General features: G+C 44.6%; 1 protein-coding gene across 1 annotated transcript in view; it reads left to right on the top strand.

The window, feature by feature from the left end:
* Positions 1 to 10,127: 10,127 nt before the first annotated feature.
* RPL37 (ribosomal protein L37) overlaps positions 10,128 to 18,915 on the top strand; it is a 185,068-nt gene continuing 176,280 nt past the window's right edge. The window contains exon 1 of the mRNA XM_075128450.1: positions 10,128 to 10,134. Coding sequence (XP_074984551.1) covers positions 10,132 to 10,134 — 3 coding nt within the window. The 5' untranslated portion in view covers positions 10,128 to 10,131. The remainder of the gene's footprint in view (positions 10,135 to 18,915) is intronic.

Genomic DNA, 18,915 nt, shown 5'->3' with positions numbered 1-18,915 from the left:
CAACTTAGAAGGGATCTATCTGCCGTGCAGAGTGGAGGAGAGAATTTAGTTTGAAATTTGGTGGTTTGATAGAAAGCTTGCAGTATCCTGCTTTGAGTTATATCAGGGGGGTGCACTTGGTATAAGAGACGCCAGAATATGGCTCTCGTTCAGCAGACTGTACAACTGCATTGTTTGAACAAGTTTATAATTTGGGAGAAATGGAAGGGACTATACCTTGAAAGTGCCGTTCTACTCTAAGAAGTGACTGTAAACAATGCCATGGTGATGGTCTGTGCTGCTTGTCTCTCACTCACTCAAAATCACAGTCTTAGGGGCAAACAGATGTGTTAGCGGCCAATCTTGCAGTCTCAACCATCATGCTGTGGGCTTTCCTATTTGCCTCATGGTCACCAATAAGAAAGATTCTGCAAACTTGTATTGCCAGGACAAAAGGGTTAAATCTCTGAGCAGGTGTTTGCTCTCCCTACAGAAACTAGTGAGGGAATGAGAGTGGCTCCAGGTGCAGATGGTTCATTGTTAGGAGGCTAGAAGCAGTGGATTAGTAGCTGTCAGACTCTCTGTTGGAATTTCTCAAAGGCTGAGTGAGAGACCCTAACTCCCAGAGTCAGTATTTCTATGGTATGTCTTCACTATAGACAAGGAATGAACTACTGGATTATTTCCCTAATTACAGAAGGGGGCAGTTGTTTTCTTGGCTACTCTAGTAAAAGGAACTTCAGTCCAGGCCAGCTTGGACCTGCTGTGGCAACAGCTACCTTAATGTGGGAAGTGTGTATGTCTCTGTTCAAGAATAATATACTAGTCTGGTGCCATGAGAGAGCTCAGCTGTCAGAGAAATCTTTAAAAATACCTATATTATTGTCAGCCTAATATCAGAGGAGGTAGTCCTCAGGCAGATTTAGAAATTCCAGAAGGTAACGTATTAGGTCACTAAACAAAATAGCTGGGGGGGAAAAGGATAAAACAGGATGTTTTTCCTGGATTTTTTTAGCTCGATCAGAGAGCTCAGTTACAACACAACTCCTCTCTAGTCTCAGACATCAACCAGAAATGGCTGTTCTAGAAATAACATGACTGTGGTGAGCAGCTCAGTATAGGAATCAAGGCAGATAAACAAGACCTCCAGTTTTCTGTCTAGTTACCTGTTTCTCAGCCTTCCAGCTGCAGTCTCAGGCTTTTTAATTTTTTTATTTTTTTCCCCACAGCAAGTGAACATTTTAGGGGGGAGAATCTTTGCAGGGGGATGAGGCTGGTGTCAAACACTCACTACAGTCCTCCTCCTTTGCGCTCTCTTTTCCAACAGAGGCACAAGGTAAGATTCTGATGCCATGCAAAAGGCCCATTGACTTCAGTGGGGCCAGCCTTCTAGTCACAGTGTTTGGGGGAAAGCTGTGAGAGTGAGTGTCCTGAGCAGTGGGCAATGGTGGAATCTCAGTTACCAGCCTCCTAGCTAACCACTCAGCTTCTAGTCCACTCTTCTGGTTTTTGGTATCAAGAGCTGGCTGGCCCAGCAAGAGAGGACACTGGAGGAAGCCAGTCTGGAGAGAGGGAGCAGTTGAGCAGAGGGTTTTTGAGACAGGAGAAAGGAGGTAGCCAGACTTGAAGTGAGACCAGAATAAACTTCCCAGGATGCCACTGAAAGGGAAGAGGGCTCAATGAGACTTTGGTGAGAAGGACTTGAGAAAGATGGGGTGTGGGGAAAACCCTGAGGTAGAGAGGTCAAAAGAAAGAGCGGAACTTCAGAACAAGAGAGGCCCTTCGTCCGCACCAGAAGGGTTTTTCCTGAAGGTGCTGCAAGTGACAGGATCTGCTCTCTGCTCTGTGAAGAAGAAGTGCACATTTAAAATGACCCTGTTTCTGTCAGGCAGTAAGTACTGCATTGTTCAGTCACACGCAGTTCAGATTCAAAGCAAGGCTGCTTTAAATGACTTATGTGACTTGTATTGGACAATGGGCACAGTTTTAATTAGTGCACACGAGCAAAATATATTCCATTTCCTCTTTCCCACATTGTGTATACAGTCAAGAAATCTTAGTATTTGTTACTGAAGCCATTCTTCTGACCAAATCACTTCCCATTATGTATATTAATAGCCAAGCAGATTTACATGCCTTCTAGAAAGCTTAGAAAAGAAACTACGTATTTGCAGTCAAACACAAGAGAACTGGATGTCTGTTCTACTGCTGTACATTTCACAGTCTGTCGGTTGTACAATACCCAGGAAGTGGTAGGAGAAAATGCTGCTTTGGAACACAAAAGAGCATTCTTATAACCATACTTCCATCCCATTGATTGAGCCGTTCTGGCTTTACTTTTCTGATTGCACAGAACAAAGATAAAATAAACTCATATCCCTGAGTTCAAATCTAGAAGGATTATCCTGACAGAGCCTGAATCATCTCATAGATAAAGTAAACTTTTTATCTCGGAGAAAAGGATTATTTTCTAGACTCTGACAAATTCTAATGTTAAAATGGAGTAAAGCCAAACTTTGGTGGAGCTACTCTAGGTTTACACGAATATAAATGAAATCAGAATTTGCCCTTTCTGGTGCTACACTATCCAGTACGCAAAACCCAGAAACGAAATGAAAACAATATCCTCTCAGTCACTAGGGGGAAAAATGCTAGAAGAAAAGACAAATTTTAATAGGATCAAAAATATGGGTGAGTCATTTAAGATATAAATTATAAAATATGTAGTGTAAAAACTCAGTGCTGACTTAGAATTGAAGATAACTATTGTGTAGCATCCCATTTGGTTGTCGAGCTACCTGTATGTTTAACCACTTGAGGACAAAATTCTAGTCGATTACCATATTCTTCCAAGTAGCTAATTCCAGTGCTATTAATGACCTTGTCATACAACTCATCTAACTCTGTCACCCCCTTTTAACTACTTCCCACCCAATCTGAGTTCATCTCAGTCTGTTCTTAGAATATAATAATAGTACCCAGATGAGTGCTAAGCACATTGTAGAATAAATAAGGGGCTGTGGCCTCTTTTCCCCCCAAAGATTTTGGCTACCCACACAATCTATTTAAATCAGGGAGTAATTAGCACATTTAAAAATCATCCTTGGAGAATTCATTCTTATATTATATGTAACACTATGCATAGGGGTGAAAGGATGAGGAAATCTATGAGGCTGGCAGTTAGACAAATCAGTTACTCAGTTTAGGCATGTGCATAATCTGATAGTGACACAAAATCAGTTACCACTTGAGGCATGTGTATAATCTGATAGTGCAGGTTTTGAAGAAATATAGTCATTGATTCACCCTAAAGCTAAGATGGAAGAAGCTATTCTTAAACAGGGAGCTGACTGAAGAGAGAGTCTTGTCTTGGCACACCAGAAAGGGGCAGGAACTCCAGGTATAGTGCTGGCATGCCCCAAAAAAACAAAGCAAAAAAAATGCACAGATACCATCAAGGTACATCAAGACTATCATTGTTGCTGCAAGTCCTACATTTATAACAAGCACCATGTGACAAATGAGATGTCCCTGGGTAGCAGTTCACCATTTTATGGTTCTTACATTTGACATACAAGGTTTTCTCTCCAGTAAGGTAGATTTGTTTTGAGAATAAGCCCCCTTTCCCGTCCTATCTTGTACCAAAGAAAAAATAGCCCATGGATGATGATGATACTGTAGAGCAGGGGTGGGCAAACTTTTTGAGCCAAGGGCCACATCGGGGTTCCAAAACTGTATGAAGGGCTGGGTAGGGAAGGCTGTGCCCCTTATCTGCCCCCTCCCACTTCCTGCCCCCTGACTGCCCCCCTCACAACCCCCCACCCATCCAACCCCCCCGCTCCTTGCCCCCTAGCCGCCCCCTCCCGGGACCCCCACCCCTAACCACCTCCCAGGACCCACCCGCTATCCAACCCCCACCCCCAATTCCCTGTCCCCTGACTGCCCTGACCCCTATCACACCCCTGCCCCCTGACAGGCCCCCCAGGACTCCCACGCCTATCCAAGCCCCCCTGCTCCCTGTCCTCTGACTGCCCCCTGGGACTCCCTGCCCCTTATCCAACTCCCCCACCCCTCTCCCTGCCCCCTTACCATGCAGCTCAGAGCAGCATGTCTGGCAGCCACACTGCCCAGCAGGAGCGGTGGACCAGAGTGCTGGCGGCGCAGTGAGGTGAGGCTGCAGGGGAGGGGGGACAGCAGGGGAGGGGCCAGGAGCTAGCCCCGCCAGCCGGGAGCTCAAGGGCCGGGCAGGATGGTCCTGTGGACCGGATGTGGCCCGTGAGCCGTAGTTTGCCCACCTCTGCTATAGAGAGAGCTTCAGCATTGCTTCGCCAGACCTTTGGCTCATCAAACCAGATGTAGCAAAGTAAGAGCCAGCCAAACAACAGTTATGCTGGCTTTAAGCGTTTATGAAGGCAGATTCTCACTGACGGCTCTGGTTTTACCAGTTCTAAATCAAATGTTAGTACAAAATATGCCTTAGAGCTTCACAGCCCCAGCTGCACATCATTGATGTAGAGAGGCCTCTGTGGAGTCCTAGGAAAGAAGACACATCCCCCAGAGTCATGGCATCCCATCTCACCATCACTACCTCCCCTTAACACACCTTCGGCTCCATTTTACTCTTCTTGTTCTCCCCTTCACACCGCACAATAAACGGGAGCGTAGAACTCGAACTGACTTGCCCCTTAGGCTACAGACAGAATGTTGTCGGATGCGGTTCTGCCTAAAATTCAGTGGCATGACCAGGATTAAGAGTCGCCGGTCCCCAGAGTGTGCTTGGACCACAGCTCTGACTGCATATATAGTAGCCTTCAGGCTATTCTGCTGTCCTTCTGGAGAACTGTGGAAAAGAGACAAATAAGAACTATGGAATGGAAGATAAGTGTCCAAGCCAATCGTTCCAACCAACTGTTGCTCAGGCTCTCGGCTGCTGTAAATCAGTGTAGCTTCAGTTACGTCAATTGAGCTATGCCAGTTTACATCAGCTGAAGATTTTTATATTCATGACATACAAATGCAGAAGTTAAATAAAAACGTAAAATACTCTTTCCTGAATGTTGCAGCATAACACTACTTTAGCGTTTAAAAATCCACAACCTTAACACGCAGGCTGCTCCCTGAAGCAAAGAGGCACTGCTCACTCCACCTAGCTCTAGGCTGGCTCTTTGCTGCTTAGACCCAGATTGCGCACTTCTCTCTAGAGTTCCCTAGCCTGCAAGCAGGAAAACCGCTGAAGATTTTTAATGAGACAGTTTACAATTGTAATACAAGTTTTAATACGCCACAGAGCTGGCCCTGTAGAGTTTGAATTTATTAATCCCAGTGGAAGAATGGATATTTGACTGGCAGATACAGATGATATATAAAATTACATGGGAGAAATTTATGAAATTTCAGGTAAATTCTCTTATTCAGATACCAAAATATTAAAGTTTCAAAACATACAAAATACTTACAGTGTTTTATTTTTACTTACAGATAGAAGAAAAGTGATCTGGATTCAGAGGTTTTAATAAGGAAATAGTATAAAACAAAGAAGAAGTCCATACATTGTTGCTGCAGTTGAAATGTAGACATTGGACCTTGCATTATTAGGCATAATGTCTCTTCAAATTTATATCCATTTCTATTCTACTTATAAACACTTTCAGACATATCTAAAAACAAGAACTTTGCTAAAGCAAAATCTAAATGAGGATCTATGACCACAGATGGGGATGTGTCCTCTGCTTTATGACTTTATTGAAAATATGCTATGTGCAGCTGCTGTGTTGGGAGGCGGGGGGAAATGCCTGCTGTACAAAGGGGCTAGGAAAATTTATCCTCGGTCTGAGACTCTCCAACTCTAAATCTGTGGATAACTTTTAATTGGAGATTCTCTCAGGAACTGTCTAACCTCCATCTCCCCACCATCCCTCAGTCTATTCTCTTGGTCCATGCACTGCCAAAAAGAGCTCTGTGCACCATTGTAGTAGGAAGTAATTCAATGTGCAGCGCCCATCCTGATTGAGGCCTCTTGGCACTAACATAATGATGATAGTAAAATCACCCAGCATTGGCAGGGGGATAGGCTAAGTGACTTCATAGGTCTTTTTTCTGTGTCTAAGTTTTATGATTCTGCACAGGCCGGGAAGCCACTAGCTAAGAAGAGGAGGAGCAGGAGCCCAAAACTATTAATCCACTCACTGTCATTCCTCAAATTACTGCACATAGTCACACCCTGCTGATAGGGAAAAAAACCCAGAAAACGACCCTATAATCATGTAAAGCTACGCTGCTGTCTTTTTTCTATGCTTATCTGTCCTTTCTACTTTGTTTATGGATAGAAAGAATGTGAACTGTGTGTAACCTGTACTCCCTGCTTTTGGGAAGAGAATTCCTTATACAGATAAGCCTCCATGCCCGTACCTACCCCAGAACTTCAAACAGACTGGGTTAACCGGTTCGAACTGGAAGAGATATCACAATGTATGTTGAACCAAGCTATAAAAGCTCATCCCTGTTCTTTGTTCGGGGCTTCACCATTTTCCTCTGAAAAGGAATTGGTGAGCCCTTCAGCTGTCGTATTTGCTAGCAATAAAGTGCCTCACTTTATCAAAGAGCCAAGACTCTGTGTTTTGTTTGGCTAATACAGAAGTCCAGGGAAGGCTACCCTCCTAACCCTAGACGGGAGGTGAACCCTTTTTCCCTAACACTGCGTACACTGACCTTCCAAATGGATGACTGGGTCTCCACTGCTTTGCACCTTGTATGGCCATTTACAGACAGGGCAGTACCAGACCAAATGGTACCCCAGGTGAGGAGCGTCTTTGGACCCCACCCCCCCATTGTTTTTCATTTGGAAGTGTAGTAGGCTGTTCTGTATGGATAACATCCATAGCTCCTAGGACTGCCAGGCTATTAGCAAGGTTTTATAAAATAAACATATGCCTTAATACTGCAGCTGTATATCTAAATGGAGCTAAGGAACAGTTTCCATTGAACATCATCTGCAAGCTACCCATGTGGAGTTTGCAGTAATTCTACTGCTTAGGGGGTGACAGACTGCATAGTTTTTTAGTATTGCATTTTTTAATATTTTCTGAAGATCAGAAGACAGCTGTAATCCTTTTGGAAACTAGCAAACTTCCCGGTGACTCGGATTTGGGATCTATCCACATTCAAGGTATTCTGGGCCCCAGTCATGGCTAGTTTAAATAAATGTAGTTCCATTTTAGTTACTGGAGCTACACTGTTTACACCAACTCCATATCAGGCCTTCATGTTGCTGTTACCAGTGCTCTGTTGAAGCAGAACACTGGATCCGAACTCTAGGATGTTTGAATTTTGCAGCTCAGGCCCGCCTCTAGCCCCATTCTTATAAGAGAGGCCGTCTATCTCTTCTAGCCAAAAGCACAGTCCAGTGAGCTTTTCTGAAACTGGCACCAATACTATCTTATGATTCAGCTGGCAAGAGCCTGCTAATAAAAATGATGCCCATTCCTTCTTATCCCCGTGCCTCTACCCCAGTTCTTAGAGACTTAGGACTTGCCAGACTGGATCAGACCAAAATAATCCATCGAGTCCAGTATCCTGTTTGGGACAGTGGTCAGAAAGAAATGATTCAGAGGGAAGTGCAAGAAATCTTGCAATGGACAATTATTGAATAACTTGCTCATGGAGAAGTCTCTTCCCAACAGTCACTTCATTTTCAAACCCAGATCCCTTTCACATGCAAATCATGTAGGAAAAGAAAATTCTAGAAATCGGCTCATGTTGCAAAATCCAGATTTGGATTTTATAGACCCCCAAATCTCAGAGGGGTTTGGAGGCAGGATGTTGGTTTGGGCCTGTCTCTGGAACTTTCTTTTACCGAACAGCTCAAGTACCAAAATATGAGAAACTGCCCCCAAAAGCCAGACAATGAATCTGCAGCCCAGTTGATTGCTGGTGATAGAATTTACTTCAGTTTCTTCAATCAATCAAGCTTGGGCTTGTAATGCTTTCCACAGCTTCATATTTCAATTGAAATGAAAATTTTAAATTGTCAAGCTTAGCAAGCTATAAAAAACCAGCACTAAAAAGCCAAACACATGCAGTGCTAAATCCACTTAGATTTTTTAACCCATAGTTTTATTTTATTTATTTTCTGTTGTCTAACTACTCATGTAAGGTTTCATGTGACCGTTTCCATTGCCTGCCATTGGTAAAGGTTATGGGGCTTGCTCTTTGACAATGTGCTACTCAATTCAGTCTTTTTATGACTTAAAATGTCTTTTGCTATGCATTATAAGACACAGTAATTTATACTGCATCATTGATTCAAACAATCTCAGGGTAAATTAGGCCTGGAAAGGAACAGTGAATACTAACTATATCCTCCTTATCATAACATGAATGCTGGTGCTGCATGCAAATCAGGTACCTGAACGTTGCTAACAGTGTTCCTCTGCAACTAAATTAATTAAAACCCAGGTTTTATAGTTCTCGTCAAGGATTAGAAACAGACTATTCATTGTTCACCTTCATAAATTCCCAAGCAGTCAGTGCAATTAGGCTTCAAGTAATATTTAAACATTTAACAAATATTTTCGTAGCACTTCTTCAGCATTGTTGCCACGTGTGAGGCAGAAGATAGTAAAACCAGCATGCCAAGCTGGTTTTATATATATAATTAGTCACTGATATTGGTGTTAAATAATGTTTACTGTGGTATATTTGTGACGCTGTTGACTATATCACACTAGAACCATAATGCATTGTTGTTAAGGCGCATCTTTTTCTTTCTCTCCATAAATAACTGTATATGTACCAGTATAAATACATTGCTGTAGAATCCAGGCATCAACTTTAAACAGTTTCATTCCTATATTTAACAAAAGATCCCTGGAAATCTGACTCTAGGTCTCTACATTTTCTAATCAGATAGTGAGAGCTCTGGAAGTAAAAAGTCTGTACTCCCCATCGTTACAATATATCCACTGCAATGGGTGTAATTAGATAGCATACACGCTGGATAATTAATTTCTTTTCATACAACTGGTCCTGCTTTTCCTTGGTTGTCCATATTCTTCCATGAGAAAATTAGAGTTTTCTTTGGAAATTCAAAACCCGAAGTCCTAAATCTGATCAGAGTAGCAGATTCTTAGCTCACTCATTCGTCTGGAAAAAAGAGTAAACTAACCATAGCAACATCTAAAACCGAATTTTTTAGACACCCCTTTAAAAAGCAATTAAACATGCTTCATATATTGATCTGAGCATATAAAAGATGCCCTTATTTGGTCACACATATTAAAAATTTCAGCTCTTATCAGCATACTGTTTTCTTCATACAGATCTTCTCTTATAAGCATCTAAAAAGAAACATCTCACTTGACTTGCTTTTAATGGAAAGAAAGAAAGAAAGAAAGAAAGAAAGAAAGAAAGAAAGAAAGAAAGAAAGAAAGAAAGAAGAATCAGGCACAATCCTCGCAAAAAATCACAAGCATTTTGAAATGAAGAGTCCACCACTCTTCTTAAAAATGTTCTGTATTTGACCTTGCCACAAGGTTTGACTTTTTTTTTATTTTATAGCCAAAGGAATGGGCTGATAATTTATGGAGATGGAACAAGCAAATCCTTTTGTATTTTAATCATACAGCACAATTCCTACAGTGCACAGGGACTACAAATAAGTAGCTATTCTCCCACCTGTAAGAGCACAAAATTCATACCATAACATCAGTTAGACATAACGACTTAAATTCCCTTTAATTAAATGAAAGGGTATTCTTCAGGAGATATGAAATGACCTTCTTGAGCGGGGTGAATGGGGGCAAAATGGGAAAGCAAATCTGTGAGACTTGCTGTAGTTGATTCTGAATTTGCTCGCGCAGGCAAATTTAGTTATCAGAGTGCTAAATTCAGTTTCCTTTACACGGTTTGCTACCATTAACAGTATTAGAAAACCTCCCACTAGGATTATCTTTATAAGGCAAAGGCTATACAAAGCAGCTAATACGCATAATGTACAGCTGATCCAGCAGCTTGTAAACATCTGCTCGCAGAGCATTTTGTACTGCCACCCAGCCCCATCGTGTCTGAGCATCTGTCACAATGTCAGTATGTATCTGCTGGCCAGTCTTATGTCTCAGTGTTGTGGTATATGGAATCTGGGTTAATCTGAGGAAGATGTTTTCTGGGAATAGGTTATTTGCATTAAAGTATTGCCCCTACCTGTGTTTCTCAAATGTGGCCACCGTGGCCACATGTGGCCACCAGGGGATTTTTCTGTGGCCACCACAGCCTCCTGGACAGAGATGGATGGGAGGGGAGGGCAAAGCAGCAGCGTCTCCCTGCAGCGCCCTGCTGTTGCTTGTGACTGCCTTGGTGTTTGCTGGCACTGCCAGCAGGGGATCAGTACCCAGCAGCATGCAGCCTCCTGGGGGCTCCAGGCAGTGCCTCTGCAGACACATGGGGCCAGTGTGTGCACTCAGCAGGCTTTGGGCTTCAGCCCCTGGGCTCTGGCTCTGAGCTTCAGCCCTGGGGAGCTGGGCTTGGAAATATTGTCACAGCGGCCACCAGCAAGGTGGTGTCCACACTTTGAGGTGCCCCAAAAAATTGTTCTGAGAACCCCTGCTCTAAGCCACACCTAAGAGCAGTGCTCTAGTGTGCTAGGTGCTGTACATGGACACGGTAAGAGAGAGTCCCACTCTTGAAAGGGTTGCAGTGTAAAGAGACAAGACAGACAAAGAGTGGGAGAAAAGAAGTACCATTATCCCCCTTTCAGGGGTGGGAAAGTAAGACACAGAAAGACTAAGGGTACATCTACACTGGAATAAAAGACTCTCAGCACAGCTGCGGCTGGCCCGTGGGGCTGGTTTGGCCCATGGGGCTCAGGCTGCAGGGCTAAAAATTGCGGTGTTGACATTCAGGCTTGGGCTGGAGCCCTCCTCCCCCTAGCCCAGGCCCAAATGATTACATAGCAGTTTTACAGCCCTGCAAGCCCTGTGAGCCTGAGTCAGCTGACCCAGACCAGCCACGGGTGTTCAATTGCTGTGCAGACGTACCCTAAGTGACTTGCCAAAGGTCATTCAGGAAGGTTGTGACAGAACCAAGAAATGAACCCAAGTCTCCTGACTTTGAAGGCAGTGCCTCAGCCTCAAGGCCACTCTTCCTCCATAACCAGGGTGGAGGTGGCCCTTCTCAGTCCCTGGGCGCATTATACTAAACTGCTAGGGGGGCATCAGTCACCCTCAGCAGTACCCTCTGCCCTGGTACCACTACCCTAATCCTGGCCTGCTGTGGAGGTTGGAGAGGTGCTGGTGCCTAAACCCACGTCAGAGTGCACATACAGCAGTGGTCCCTGTTCTGTGAAGCTGGGCCCCGCTCCCACTCTGGGCTTTCAAACCAGGTGCAGGGGTTTACAGCACCACTCAGGTTTGGCCTGGCCACCCCTCCGTGACTGGCATTGAAACCCCCTACACTAGATTGCCACATCCAAAATGGGGAGCCAGGCCCAGCCCCATGGGACAGGAGCTGCTGCTGCGGGGTGCGTGTGGGGTGGTCAGGTCAAACTTGAATGGTGCTGTGACCAAGTGTGCCAGGTTTCAATGTCCAGAGTGGGAGCTGGGCCCTGCCCCATAGGACAGGGGCTGTTGCTATGAGATGAATGCAGGGTGGGCTCACTCTCCAAACTGTACCCCCCCACCCCGAGTCTCCCCTCTGCACCAAGCCAGGAGAAGTGTATGTTTGCCTGGTTTTGCACCATTCGTTTCATGATTTCTGTGGGTGCAACTGAACCCATGAAACGCTGCTAAAGCTGCAGCTGCTGCTGCTCTGCACCCATCATTTGTGTGTCTCTAACAATTAGCTTCCAAAATCATTCTGAATTTCATATTATGTGCATTGATGCACATCACTAATGCCTTGTATGTCACAAGCAATGTATGTCACCCACAATTTGTTTTTCCCTGGATAAGAAAGCATGAAAGCAGTTGCACACACACACACAAACACCTAATTTGCATGTCCCATTTTCATACTTAAATCATATAACTGCACGTGCAAATCAGTTAAAGGATCATATGTCTGTGGCCAGTTGTGCAGGTAACTGGGCATTAGTACATGCAAATATCAAATTAGGTGTGCACAATTACGTCTGAAAACCAGACCTTCAGTACACAAGTGAACTTCAGTGCAGAAATATGGTATCCCTAGAGAACTGAGTATAGCCAGCAAAATCAGCTGTGCCCCTTCTTACCATAACTGGCTCTTGCATAAAATTGTCTGAGACATGAAGAATGTTCACACTCAAAGGTGAGCTATAGAAAAATTACACTGAGGATGACAAGGCAATACAGCCTGTTCCGTCTCACTGTGGCACTAAAGGATGTGTCAAAGTCAGCTCAGAGCTGTCAGCACAACCGCCTTAGGAGTCTGCCTGTTTTCCACAACTCCATATGTGGAGACTGACTGAGAAGCAGGCACTTACAGCACTGCTGAGACAGAGGAAGGGAGAGAGCGAGAGCCAGGTTTGTTCCTTTTAACTGAAAATGGAAGTTGCTGTCTTACATCAAAAGTATATAAATGTGTATAATGTGTGTGTATAAAATACCACTAGTCTGTGCCAAATTCATCCCTTGTATAACTCCATTGGCTTCAGCTGAGTTATACCTGGGATGGCTTTAGCCCATAAGACAACCTCCCAAAAAACTGTAGTAACAGCAAATAGGTGAAAAGAAAAGGAGTATTTGTGGCACCTTAGAGACTAACAAATTTATTTGAGCATAAGCTTTTGTGAGCTACAGCTCACTTCATCGGATGCATTCAGTGGAAAATACAGCGGGGAGATTTATATACACAGAGAACATGAAACAATGGGTGTTACCATACACACTGTAAGGAGAGTGATCTCTTAAGGTGAGCTATTACCAGCAGGAGAGCGGGGGCGAAACCTTTTGTAGTGATAATCAAGGTGGGCCATTTTCAGCAGTTGACAAGAATGTCTGAGGAAGGGGGAGGGGGGGAGAGAGGGGTACTCCTTTTCTTTTTGCAGATACAGACTAACAGGGCTGCTACTCTAAAGCACATAGGTGAATATCTAATTCTTAATTAGCATGCCAGGGCTCTTGAGGACTTTGGAATGCTAATTAGGCTATACTTGTCTGCAGAGTTAATCAGGAAGCAATTAGCTCTCATTCATCATGTTGATGATGCTGTATAGCTGAATAATTCCCATCCACAAGGAATGGGTCCTTGTGTCCAGCAGGTCACTCTTAATGATACAATGAATATGGATCGAGAGCAGAGTGTGCTTCTTAGATCTTTATTAGACACAGCAGTATGGACTGCTGGTATGAGCACTGGCCTGAAGGCCAGAAATACTTGTTATGCACTAATCAATGACTAACTTTGGCCTCAAGAAAGATACTTAACTTTTCTCCCTCCGTTTTCCTTTCTATAAGTCGGGGGTGGTGGAACCAGCATGGGCGGGGGGGCAATGGGAATTCTGTGGGAGTGGGAGCTGACCTACACACGACACACTCTGTCCTCTAACCCTGAGCTGTACCCCCACTTCAGCTGCCTTTGAGCCATGCCTCAACACCACCCTCTAACCCTAAGCCCTGCCCTAGACTCAAGTGGCCTCTGAGCCCGACTAGGCAGCAGGTAGGAACCAGACTGATTGGGCTGGGGCTGGGTGCAACTACCTCTGGCAAGAGAGATGCCCTGACCACCTCCTGCTGCCCTGACACCCCACTTCCCGCCTCACATTCAAAGTGAGCTTCTGCTGCCTCTGCTCTTTTATTAAAGAGCTTTGAAGGTGAAAAGTGCTAGGTAAGTGTAGCCCATTGGTCACTGTGTTACAGGTCTCCCACTGTGCCTGATCTGCTGAGGTTGAGAGTCTGTTTAAGCCACAGGCAGCCAAATTGCAGTAGCTCATGCTTTTAGCTCCAGAGGTCCCAGGTCCCAATCCCTGCTGTGTTGGCCAAGATGGCAGCCACCCACAAATTCCAATTATTTTAATGATGTTGTTGCTGTTATACAAGCGCCTGAGTCATGCCTGGTTTTTAGCATCACTTCTCCTAATAGCAAATAACATGTAATGGGTCACAGGGAAGAGATGAAATTGTGTATCTTTTGCTGATGAATGCCAAATGGTGGTTTCTGGTGTCATGGTCAAAGTCAGACTGGAATGGATATCATTATTTTACTGGGTGGATAATTTACTGTCTTTAGGTAGCCAGGTGAAGAAAGGACATGGAAATTATGATGGGAAGGGCAAACTTTGTTTTAATTCTGTTTAATTAATGCCCAAATAACAGTCATTTTTATAGTCAGATGTAAGCAGTGAGGCAGACATCCTGGCTGTTTGTAGGGGTCAGATTCCAACCTCAGTTGTGCTGGTGCAAATCCAGATTTATGCCAGTGCTCTGAGCTGCCTAAATTAGTCAGTAAGAAATGCCAAGGAAATGGGCGTGGCCTAAACCTTGCCCCTCAAAGGAAGTAAGGTGTCTAACTGGGTCAAAGAGAGAAACCTATTTCTGCTCAGGATTCATAGCCATGAACCTTTTCTGGGACCTAAGACAGATCATCCCTTTCCCAAGACAAACCAAGGATGAGGTGGTTGGAGTGCTCCTCTCCCCAATATCCAATCCAGGGCCATCCCTAAGGGGGCGTGTGGGGCCCAGGGCAGAAGTGACTAACCCATCACTTCCAGGAGTGACCACCCCGGCCAATCAGTCTGACCTGCGGGGGCCCCCAAAGCACAGGGCCTGGAGTGGTCACCCCAATTTGCCATAGCTAAGGGACAGTTCTACCAATAGGTCTGTAGCTAGAGCACTCATCCAGGATGTGAGTGCCTGGGTTCAAATCCCTACTCTGCCTAGTATGGAGCTGGGACTTGAACCCAACTGGGTCTACTACCTCCCAGTGGAGTAACCTAACCACCAAGCTATGGAGTATTCTGGAGTGGGTCTCTCTCAGTCTTGCCTGTTGAAACAGTTCCACTTTGTATAAAATACTTAAATAGTCATTGGAACAGGGACTGGAAGGGATCTTTGATGGAAGTTTGTTGAAACCAAAACATTTCTGCAAAACTAAAACTCTGCTTTCTGATCAGCTGTACTTGGAACCTTCCCTGAGGCTACGGCATAAACCACATCACTGACTTCTGAGGGCCTATAGCCTGTAGAAATCTTTCTATAAGGACAGGGAAGTCTGGAGACAGAGATTAAATGCAGCCATCAGTGGGGAGGTATGATGGGATCTACAGACCCCACACAGAACCAGGGCTGGGAGAAGGGTTGCCAACCCTCCAGGATTGCCCTGGAGTCTCCAGGAATTAGAGATTAATCTTTAATTAAAGATTATGTCATGTGATGAAACCTCCAGGAATACGTCCAACCAAAATTGGCAACCCTAGCTGGGAGTAGAGCAATACTGGGCTAGGGAGGGCCTGCCCTTCAGCAGGTACAGGGCATGTTCCCCGTGGAGGAACAGTTAAAAAGGAGCTGAGGAAAAGGGGGAATATGCTGCATGTGGCACTAGGAAGCAAAGCTGATGCTGAGAGCTGTGTCAGGCTGGAAACAGCTTTGCAAAAGCTGCTGTAGCAGCACAGACTTGGATTCTCCCCTTTTCTCTCCACACACTCTGCTTTGGGAGTTGCAAATCCTGAGAGACTTTGGCTAACTGAAGAGAATGCTAAGAGACTGAGGAGAGTCTGCTAAGCCAGTGACCATGCCCCAAGCTGAGGCACTTCAGGCTGGTAGGAAGTGATGTGGGTGAAACATAATTTGGGGTAGCTCAGTAACTGTGCTGGATACTGGTAAACCCATAGGACTGTAGGTTGGAAGCCTGGTGGAGTGGGTGGGCCTGGGTTTTTCTGCTTCGCTCCCCCCAGCTCCTCTGTAGTGATTAAACTCTGGAGGAGCAACTGGCGCATGAGGGGATGAGTGAAGCTGCCACCAGGGTCCCCTTTGGGATGATTATACTGGCTGAAACTGTAAGGCCTCTAGGCTAGCTGGTTATCAGGCCTTCCTGCTACAGGTGGGGAGGGTACATAAGTTGCAATCAAATAACAAACTTTCCCTTGTACCAAAGGGAAGTATGTTTTAAGAGGTTTCAGATAATGTGGTGAAGGATCTCCTACTTGTCTCTCTGTCTCTCCTAAGTGTGATTCATGGCACGCACAGATACCTTGTGTATTTCAGAGCATAGCCATGATAAAAAAAAGAGGTAATAATCATAGAAAATCAGAGTTGGAAGGGACCTCAGGAGGTCATCTAGTCCAACCCCCTGCTCAAAGCAGGACCAATCCCCAACTAAATCATCCCATTTGGGGGGAGGGATAGCTCAGTGGTTTGAGCATTGGCCTGCTAAACCCAGGGTTGTGAGTTCAATCCTTGAGGGGGCCATTTAGGGATCTGGGGCAAAAATTGGGGATTGGTCCTGCTTTGAGCAGGGGGTTGGACTAGATGACCTCCTGAGGTCCCTTCCAACCCTGAGATTCTATGATTCAGCCAAGGCTTTGTCATGCCTGATCTTAAAAACTTCTAAGGAAGGAGATTCCACCACCTCCCAGGTAACGCATTCCAGTGTTTCACCACCCTCCTAGTGAAAAAGTTTTTCCTAATATCCAACCTATACCTCCCCTACTTCAACTTGAGACCATTACTCCTTGTTCTGTCATCTGCTACCACCAAGAACAGTCTAGAGCCATCCTCTTTGGAACCCTCTTTCAGGTAGTTGAAAGCAGCTATCAAATTCCCCCTCATTCTTCTCTTCCGCAGACTAAACAATCCCAGTTCCCTCAGCCTCTCCTCATAAGTCATGTGTTCCAGTCCCCTAATCATTTTTGTTGCCCTCTGCTGGACTCTTTCCAATTTTTCCACATCCTTCTTGTAGTGTGGGGCCCAAAACTGGACACAGTACTCCAGATGAGGCCTCACCAATGTCGAATAGAGGGGAACGATCACGTCCCTTGATCTGCTGGCAGTTCCCCTACTTATACATCCCAAAATACCATTGGCCTTCTTGGCAACAAGGGCACACTGTTGACTCCTATCCAGCTTCTCGTCCACTGTAACCCCTAGGTCCTTTTCTGCAGAACTGCTGCCTAGCCATTTGGTCCCTAGTCTGTAGTGGCACATGGGATTCTTCCATCCTAAGTGCAAGACTCTGCACTTGTCCTTGTTGAACCTCATCAGATTTCTTTTGGCCCAATCCTCTAATTTGTCTAGGGCCCTCTGTATGCTATCCCTACCCTCCAGCGTATCTACCTCTCTCCCGTTTAGTGTCATCTGCAAACTTGCTGAGGGTGCAATCCAAATGACCATCCTCCAGGTCATTTATGAAGATATTGAACAAAACCAGCCCTAGGACCAACCCTTGGGGTACTCCACTTGATACCGGCTGCCAACTAGACATGGAGCCATTGATCACTACCCGTTGAGCCTGACAATCTAGCCAGCTTTCTACCCACCTTATAGTGCATTCATCCAGCCCATACTTCTTTAACTTGCTGGCAAGAATACTGTGGGAGACCGTGTCAAAAGCTTTGCTAAAGTCAAGGAACATGTCCACTGCTTTCCCCTCATCCACAGAGCCAGTTATCTCATCATAACGTACTTGTTCAAGTTCCTTTTTTAAACTGTGATACCATATTATGTGTTATCCCTCAGAAGCAGCATGTTCAGGTCACAGTGTAATTAAATACAATTAAGGTAATTATATGCAAGTATGCTGCTTATGATACTCCAGATGCCACTATCACTTGATGCTTCCTGATACTTTCACTTGCTTATTACTGTCATTAGTCTCTTTCCAATCTGAGCTTTTGTCTAACAGCTGTAGTTGGACTAGCTGGCTGGAAATGGATGGGGAGAGTGAATTAAGTGTTGTTCATACTCCCCTTACCCTCAGAAAACTTCAAATACATGTTTAAGTGAATTGAAACCAGTTTCGTTGGGGATTGGTCCTGCTTTGAGCAGGGGGTTGGACTAGATGACCTCCTGAGGTCCCTTCCAACCCTGATATTCTATGATTCTATGAAAAAGCCCCTAAAATGCATTCTTACCTTTTCCTCTTCTGTTTACTAAGTGAAGAAAAATAAACAGAACAAAAACTGGGCTACTTAATAATGTACTAAAGCTAGTGTTACATTGTGGTGTAAAATGGTCACAGCTCTTATAAAACACTTTAATGTATTTTTACAATAGTCTGTGCTGCATTTAAGTACATACTAAATGTGCTGATTTCCACTAATGAGTTCTATAATTACAAGAGCCGAGTATTCAAGTAGGCTATAACTCTGCAGATAATAAAATTTGAAGGGGTTGAAGTGGCTATGACATTCATACATTCCTCTCACAGCCAGCTTTGTTTTCTTCTCTCCTAGCTGTTGTCAAGTAATTCACAGTTCAAGAAAGGCTAATAACAAATATTAACAAGTCTCTAACAAGATGCCTGTTTTTAGTTTCCTTTATTGGGTTGCATTGTTGAAACATCCCCATTGATTTGCCAGTGCTACCATAGGTGGGGACCCCGGTGGTTATGGAAATACTTGAAGTCCCATGTCTGTCCACAGAAGAGGTACCAAATAAACCACCTCATTGTCAGTTTTCCTTGGGAGGTACCAGCTCAAGGGGTGAGAACCTAAAATTCAGTTCAATCTCTATGCCCATTCAATCCTTAATCTCCCTGATATGGCTACCAATAGGATTGATAACTGTGGTGACTAATTTTGAATGTGGGCATTTGTCGACTGGAAAACGGACCTGGGCCACTACACTCAGTTCGCCCCTGGACAGGAACCAGAACTGTCATTACTGTGAACTGGCATTAGAGTCAAACAGGTGCTTTAAGTAAATAGCTGGATAGTCTACAGCTAACGCTTGAGCCAACCAGTCATCACATAAACATTGAAGTTAAACATCCTGGGCCTGGTTCTGTGCTCACAGCAGTGTAAATCAGGAA

This window comes from Caretta caretta, chromosome 5, assembly GCF_965140235.1.
Source record: "Caretta caretta isolate rCarCar2 chromosome 5, rCarCar1.hap1, whole genome shotgun sequence".
Classification (NCBI taxonomy): Eukaryota; Metazoa; Chordata; order Testudines; family Cheloniidae; genus Caretta; species Caretta caretta.
The sequence above is the reverse complement of the archived record's forward strand: the minus strand, read 5'-3'. Positions and strand labels throughout refer to the sequence as shown.